Here is an 8,212-nt window from a genome sequence, read left to right as displayed (position 1 = left end):
TTGCTCGGGACCGTACTGGAAGAATATCGGCCCTCAGTCTTTTTTGTACGGACCTCGCTGCGCTCGGTCCGTACTGTCAAGACCTCGGGCCGATATTCTCCCAGTACGGCCCTCGCACTTGGTTAATAAGATATAATTACGTACTCAAAGTCAATAAACAAGAGTAAATGAAAACACAAAACAAACCTGTGATAAGGAAGAAGATATTCAAGCTACTTCTCAGTTACTTGCCTAAAAAAAAGAATGTGGAGAAAGTAATAGAAAAAAGATGGGTCGTGCCGTGATTGAGATTGTGTACCAGTCGTCTCAACAATAGTCATTAAATGGGAATTTTCTTTAGCGTAATCTCTAAAGCGCTTTAGCTTTGAAATTACAGGTTAACGCTCACGTGTCGGTGAGTCGTGGTGAGAAGTTCTCACGTGTCCACTCACATTCAGCTGTCTGGGTTCAATTTGTTACTGCACGTGGCCTCGAGGTGTGTGCACGTGAGTCAGGCATTGGATCAAATGGAACAGGAATCATCAACTGGTTGGCTTTTCAAGATCATCCACAAATGACTCGTGGCAGCGCCATTTTTGATGGAATAGAGACAACAGAAAGTAAGTGGGAAAAAGTTACCTACTCACAGGTTAGAATAAAGCTGAATTTAAAGGTAAAAACCTTTAAGCAGGGATTTTCTATCCATTGATCATCTGTTGAGTAATATACTCTGATACTATCTTTAACAGGTGTTCATAATTAATTGAATGGGTAATCTACACTTGAAAATTTTGTTGGTAGATTGCAAAACTCAAATCCTGGTGATGGAAGAGAATGAATAAGATATATTTCAGGTTTTATCCTCTTGCGTTGTGAAAGACAATTTGGCGATTAGTAATACTAATCTCAGTGCCCTCATACATTGTTTTGCCGCGTAATTTCCTCTCGAACCCAGGTTTATTGACTTAACATAAAAAAAAAACGTAAACATGCTTTTTAAACACCGCAGAATTTTCCTGCAAGACCCTCCGTGTTTGTGTCAGCTAAATACACATGTGACACAAAGTAATCGTTACGGTGGCCAATTTACCATTTCAACTTTGTTGACACAAAGCCAGATGACGCTATGTATGTTTGGTTGGAAAATGTGAATTCTAGAAGTTTCGAGGTGTGCATCCGGGAGTTCCTGCCCTTCGATGGAAAACATCAAGACACTACTGTGGTAAGAGATATTCCTATGACAATCCTAGTTTTCAGGAGTGGAAGTGCAACCCTTAGTTTTTTCTACAAGCTCATGCTCCGTCTGATGGAAACTTATGTTTTGAATTTTTTACTACAGGACTGGTTCGCATTTGTTGGAAATGGCCCTGAATTCAATTTTACGTTGTCAGGAGAAGCAGATTTTCCAAACAGTAGTCCGCCAACAGCTGAGGACAATTATGGTTTCTGTCAAGTGAGTGTAATTTACGGTGGTTTACTGTTTGCATGATAGAGTTCATCGTATCACTAGAATTATCTTGCAAATCAATTTTTTCCTTTTTAATTTTACAGGAAGTGAGGTTTAACACAACCTTTTATGCCTCACCTGTTGTCCTTGTGTCTGTGCATCATACGTACAACCCTCAAATCAGCATGAGAAGCCTCGTCTCACCGAAAGATAACATCAAATCAGCCTGGGTTGAGGTAAATGAGCAGTTTATTTCTATGTTTGCATGTTTCTCCGTTTTGCTGTTGTTTTATTTTTTGTCCCTTCTATTTCCTCTGCGTAGGAAGATAGTCTCACATCCACGAGGATTTACGTTAAAGACTGGAGTGGAACAGGAAGTAAACATGACCCTCTCTCAGTTAGTTACGTCGTGATAGGAGGTTTGTGTTCAGTCTGAGAATGTTCGTGCAATCATTTTGCGAAGCAACTTTGCTCACTTTCGTTTATTCTAATGTAACTATCATTTTTCTTTGCATTCACAGACCTCAATTCTTGCCTAGAGGTGTTTTACCCATCATTTGGAATCTGCAAAACCTACAGTGCCTATGAAGCTGGGTGTGTTTGTAACGACAACTGCCCGTCGTATCAAGATCCAGTCTGCACCGAAAATGGAACAACATATGACAATGAATGTCAGTACAAGTTTAGTTTCTGCAAGGGGCTGGACAATAATACCTTGTATCATCCTGGAAGCTGTGAAGGTAAGCCATATTCACTCCAAGAAATAACTTTTTTTGCTGACAAGACACATGAACAGGACTTCCAGTCTCAGCTTTTTAAATCTTTACAGGTTTTCCAATCATTCATGGTCGAGTTCCTGATTAGTCAGATTCAAGCTGCAAAACAGTTGTATTCCCACCAGACCGCTTCTATCCGAACAAAGAAGTTCAAGTACAGATCACTCTTAATCACATGAACATGAATGACTTTGACTTCAAGACAGTGTACCATGCCATCACATCTTGGACCGAAAAAGTCAATACACAAAATTTTGCAGTTTGTGGAAAGCAATCTGGGGGGAATGGTAACAACGTCAATCCTTTTGCTACCGTTGATTGGATGGCGTACCAAGGAGCACCACCCGAAGGAATGACAGGAAGAATCAAGTGACAAAATGGTGGTCGGGAACGAATTGTGCAGATGTGACCTTTTTAAAGGCAGGTTATCTTTTAACTAGTTATCAATGTGGAAATTATTTTTGTTAAGCAGATGCAATTCCATCTCTAGGGTAAAAAATAATACTGTGATAATATGAAAGAAAAAGGACCACATTGTTGGTGAGAATTTAAAACCTGTTCAAAGTTGTAACTTGCCAAACTTTGAATTTAGTTTGATACTTGTCTCTATTGGAAATTTAGCGTGGTCAAAACTAATTGATTAACATTACCTTAGATCAAATATAGTTACAAATGCGAAAACGCACTAAGATCACTGCAGGGCATTATATCCTTACATTTGTATAGGACAAGTTTAAAACTTCACCAGTTGTTTTTGCGACGTCCAATCACCAAAGGTGTGGAAAGGAACACGACGCTGCGTTGATCTGGGTGTAAGATGTAACCAAGAACTCGTTTAAGGTTTGTTTGCGTGAGCTGCAAAATTTTGATGGCAATCATCAAGATATCTATGTGGTAAGCTCTTTCCGAATTCTAATTATGTAAGATCGATAAAGCCTTTAGACAACGAGCACTTTTTTCAGTCTCGTCAAAACATCAACTTGATTTCGTATAATAATTGAACGTCTGTATTTGTGGTTAAGGCTGACCAAAGTTCCTTGTTTAGTGAGAAAATATTTGTCCAAAATTGCCACTCAAACAAATACGTTTCATTGCAATTAATGTTTCTTGGAGTTCAAAGGTCTTTTACTCTATGATATCATTTGTAACTGATAGAAAATGAGATGCTGTTCTTACTACAAGTAAATGTGTTGTTTTTGCGCTGCTTCTTCACAGACCTGGATCGCGTTTGCTAAGTTGCATAACCCACTATTCACTGAACATGGCTCCGTAACCCAAACAAGAATCTATCAACAGATGGAGACAACAATGCATACTGCGAGGTTGGTGTAAAGTGATCTTCTGAGAAAATGGATGTTTCATGCAAAATTGCGATGATGGAAAATGAACGTTATTTTAAAAAATGTCTGGGAAAACGCAAATCCCAGAATTGCCTTAATAAGTTCCGGTTTTTTTCCCTCCATTTTACTGACAGTTTGTGCGTTTTACAAGAAGTTACAAGGCGACACCATATGTCCAAATATCAGCCAATCACAGCACCACAGCAAGTGGAAACTTGGCACCAGTTCATAACGGTATTTCTACATGGATTGAGGTAATAAGCTCAGATCTGACTGAAAATATTTGCTTGATCGACGCATATTACCTAACTATTAGCAATCCAATCTTACCCTTAATTTTTTCACGTTTTGAATTTTCCTCACTTAGGACGATTGTTGTATTCACTTCAAGTAAGAACTTTTGATTGTTTGCAGAACGTGAATGTATCTGGATTCAGAGTTTGTGCTAAGGAAATGTACGATACCAGATATGATCCTGTGTCAGAGAGTTATGCGGTCCTAACAGGTCAGTTATTACGCCACACTTTTAGCGACAGAGGAGATGAATACGCCTGATGCACGATCCTCGCAGTAGAGAGCGCTATTTATGCAATAGCGAAAATCAGACCTGAAAAAAGTCAGGCCTGTACGGGATTCGAACCACTGACCTCTGCGATACTAGTGCAGCGCTCTACCAATTGAGCTAACAAGCCAACTGGGAGCAGGCCGTTAAGTTGATTCGTAATAAACCCGTGATGATAAATCAGATACAATGAATATATGAAGTTCATATATTTTGAACTGCGGTTGCAGACACGTATGATGCACGATCCTCGCAGTAGAGAGCGCTATTTACGCAATAGCGAAAATCAGACCTGAAAAAAGTCAGGCCTGTACGGGATTCGAACCATTGACCTCTGCGATACTAGTGCAGCGCTCTACCAATTGAGCTAACAAGCCAACTGGGAGCAAGCCGTTAAGTTGATTCGTAATAAACCCGTGATGATAAATCAGATACAATGAATATATAAAGTTCATATATTTTGAACTGCGGTTGTAGATACGTATGATGCACGATCCCCGCAGTAGAGAGCGTACAGGCCTGATTTTTTTCAGGTCTGATTTTCGCTATTGCATAAATAGCGCTCTCTACTGCGAGGATCGTGCATCATACGTATCTACAACCGCAGTTCAAAATAAATGAACTTCATATATTCATCGTATCAGAGGAGATGAAGTATGTTCAAGAGGACGCGAATAAAACATCCACGTTTACGGTTATATTTTCATGCAATTAAAATGTATCACATGCAAAGACATAATAAATTTATGGTACCGCTTTCAAGATTAAATAACATATTCACTTCCAGACATCTGTGCCCCCGGATGGAGCTACTTCAATGGATTCTGTTACTACACAAGTGATACCTGTACAAATTGGACCACAGCTGTAAAAGAATGTAGACAACAAAACTCAGTTCTTGCTGATGTCAACAACAATGAAGAAAATGTTTACATACAACATCGCCACAATGGAAATAAATAATGGTTGGGTTTCAATGACACATCAACAGAGAGCGACTTTATTTGGGTGGATCGTCGCGGACGTGGAAACTTTACAGCCTGGGCCAAGAATCAGCCAAATAACTTCAAAGAAGAAGATTGTAAAAAAAGGCATGTAAATAATGTCAAGTAATGCTTTAAATATGGGACATTTATAATCTAAATTATACCAACTCTTTTCGTAGAATTCTGCATAAAATGTAACGAGCTTAAGAACACATTGCCAGTAGAGGTTAACATGGCTTGTGTAATGTAAAACGACTTATATTGCTTTTCCTCCTTTAGAAGGACAACAGGTTCAATTTAAGTCCATCGCAATTAAGTCCTAGAGGCTTTGCTGGTATCCAGGTATATTCCTTAAGGACGACAACTTCTTAGAGAGTTGTAATTACATCAGGGAAAAGCAACAATACTCCAGGCACCAGTTCTTCGAAGGGTGGATAACAATGTCCCTGGATAAATCGCTATGCCTGTGGTGGATAGGTTTTCTATCACTTATGCGCTAGATAGCGATTTATCCGCTGGATGGCGTTATCCGCCCTTTGAACGGGGTCCAGTTCGAATTATGCCTTGGAAGGGAGTATAAGCGCAGTGGTGTTAGGTAGTTAGACCTGTAAAGCTTAATCCGCATGTTATTTCATCTCATCGATAGACTTAAACGAATGCCAAAATGATTTTAATTACTGTCACAAGCTGGCAACTTGTACAAATGAACGCGGCTCGTACAAGTGCAAGTGTAAAGCTGGATACGTTAAAGATGGCTTTGATTGTTACTACAGCTACGCGGGTAAAATATGTTGAGGCTCACTTGAAATAAATTCTCAAGCCCTACAGAAAAGCAAATCAATACAGAGAAGCCATTACCTTTACTAAAAATTCAATACAGAGATGCATAGTCTTTACTAAAACAAATATCGAAGAAAGGCGTTTGTCATTTTGCTGCAATACCAAGCCAAAATTTAATTAGTTGCGTAAGGCTAACTGCAGTTAAAAACGTGAAGTTCATTGTGATATTTCTTCTCTTCTGTATTAAGGTTTGGGTCACTCAGCAACTCTGGCCAACGATGACAATTGCCTTAGAACCCTGAGCAATTGGTTAAGCCCTGTTGTGCAGAGCCAGTTCACTTACTGGAAGCGCTTTTCGCGAGCATCAGTGGATGGATGGCTTGCCTCTACCTTCCACTCACTGTATGACAGCAAAGGGCCAACAGTGACCATTATCCATGTGGGAAAATACATCTTTGGTGGATACACTAGCACATCATGGAGTAAGGGAAAGATCGTTTAATAGATCAATCGCTTCATTAGAGTTTTCCTCTTCTCTGAAATGTATCTCAACTTGTTGATATTTGAGACTGTGCGTGGTTAATATTTCCTAAAACACACAACGTATAGTTGAGAATGAGTAACTCGAAGTAATTCCTCTGTAATAACCTTATATAGAGAGCAGTCCCTCCTTTTCGGCGAAGTACGTCGAGCGAGTCATTAAAAAAATCAGAGATAGAAAATTGAAGTCAGTGCGCCTTTCGGAACACTGGAATTGATGTCGATTTAAACCTACCCTTAGATTCTTGTGAAACATTTCCAGCTAGCATGCATATTATCAAAGCGATAATTAACTTTTAAGACAAACTTTAGGGACTTGATCAGGAATAGCTGCATCTTTCAATTATGTAAGAACTCCCTCTATCACACAACAACGCAATTGGATTTGATCCAGAAAAAGCCTTCCTGTGCCGCCTCGAATGACCCTGTAGTAAAGAAAATATTTCATTGTCGACTTAAACTCATAAAGAAACAGGAATGAGAAAATAGAACGCGCTTTTCCAGAAAAATTCCTAAGGACAGGCCTAGTTACTTTATATCATTATGGGTAGAACTGTGCTAAGGGTTAAAATGGTTTTAATAGTTTACAGTATTTGTGTTTTTATTTCGCTACATATAGCATCAAATGAGTTGTTCATGGCTAAGCAGTTCGACAGCCTTTTTTTTCTCATTGGTTAAAAAACCTGGCTGGGGACTAGTGAAACTGTCACAACCCGGACGACATGATTCATATTCTTCATATACCACTTATGGCTCAGCTGTTCAGATCGTGCACCCTCATTTGGTCGAGGACACGATATTTACATCGACAGTTACGCCTCATCCAACACACATTCTTACTCACGACTAGGATACACCTACAGTGCACCATCTGGCCACAGTTATGGTAGCTACTTCGCCCGATCATTCCTGGTAGGAAGTCACAATTTTCGTCCTGATGAGATTAAAATGTTTTATGAAACTACTTGAAACGGACGAAGTGAGGCATGCAACAAACTTTCTTAAGATTTCAATTCTTCCGATTGCCAAGACATACATTTTCCGTCTTGATCATGATCGGTAAAGCAGAAATTGTAAATCGGTTTTTTCGGTATAGAACTGCACCATCCAACTATCCGGATAATATGATTTATAGTGAATAGAATGAATTACCGTTAAAGTTGCTCAATAAATGAGAAAAATCTGTAACTTTGGTTGATTTTCACTTTTAAATTTTTTAAAAATTTGCATCATAAACGTTTTCAAGAACTTTGGCGCTAGAAGTCAATGTAATGTTCTGCACAAGGGTAACATAATTGTAAATATGAGTCAGTTCATACCAGATATCTTTTAAATTTTTGTAATAATTTTCTTGTTCGCTATATAGAGAGATTCAGTTACACGTATACTTAACCGCACAAATGAACGCGGCGAAAACATTTCATGAAACCTTAGCAGTATAAAGTTCGGAGTGAAGCAAGCCTCAGAAATTACATCGGCCGCCCTTCGAGTGAACTGAACCAAGAGCTTGTTCTGATATCCTTTGCGATATGGTGGGTGGAAGGCCACATCTGCCACAGCAGTTGAGTCTTGCGGCGCTGTTATCCCAACCAATCTTCATGTTCCAGCAAATTCGGTTGTAGTTAATTCAGAAATAGATTAGAACATTTTGAGTTTTGCGTTTTAAAATAATTTCTGTTACCATACGCTAAGCTGTAATCATAAAATCAATCAGCCAATCAAATTTTATTTCATGAGCAAGGGAAGTAAGTACAATGTACAGGGTTTGTTGAAGACAAGAGAGGTTTTAACAGTATACACTC

The 8,212-nt window shown here is 39.0% G+C and overlaps 1 protein-coding gene across 1 annotated transcript; it reads left to right on the top strand.

Annotated features, from left to right (window-relative positions):
- Window positions 1-994: 994 nt before the first annotated feature.
- On the top strand, window positions 995-1,839 carry LOC148740515 (uncharacterized). The gene is made up of 3 exons (XM_088749686.1): window positions 995-1,201; window positions 1,319-1,432; window positions 1,531-1,839. Exons 1-3 carry the CDS (start codon window positions 1,106-1,108, stop codon window positions 1,837-1,839), a joined length of 519 nt encoding a protein of 172 aa, XP_088605812.1. The 5' UTR covers window positions 995-1,105.
- The last annotated feature ends 6,373 nt before the right edge of the window (window positions 1,840-8,212 follow it).

This window comes from Stylophora pistillata, chromosome 2, assembly GCF_964205215.1.
Source record: "Stylophora pistillata chromosome 2, jaStyPist1.2, whole genome shotgun sequence".
NCBI lineage: Eukaryota > Metazoa > Cnidaria > Anthozoa > Scleractinia > Pocilloporidae > Stylophora > Stylophora pistillata.
The sequence above is the reverse complement of the archived record's forward strand: the minus strand, read 5'-3'. Positions and strand labels throughout refer to the sequence as shown.

Excerpts from the sequence above, each read along its gene's own strand:
- LOC148740515 (XM_088749686.1), top strand. The coding sequence starts at position 1,106 with ATGTATGTTTGGTTGGAAAATGTGAATTCTAGAAGTTTCGAGGTGTGC. Across the intron at positions 1,202-1,318 it reads AACATCAAGACACTACTGTG|GACTGGTTCGCATTTGTTGG; the intron begins GTAAGAGATATT and ends TTTTTACTACAG. Across the intron at positions 1,433-1,530 it reads ACAATTATGGTTTCTGTCAA|GAAGTGAGGTTTAACACAAC; the intron begins GTGAGTGTAATT and ends TTAATTTTACAG.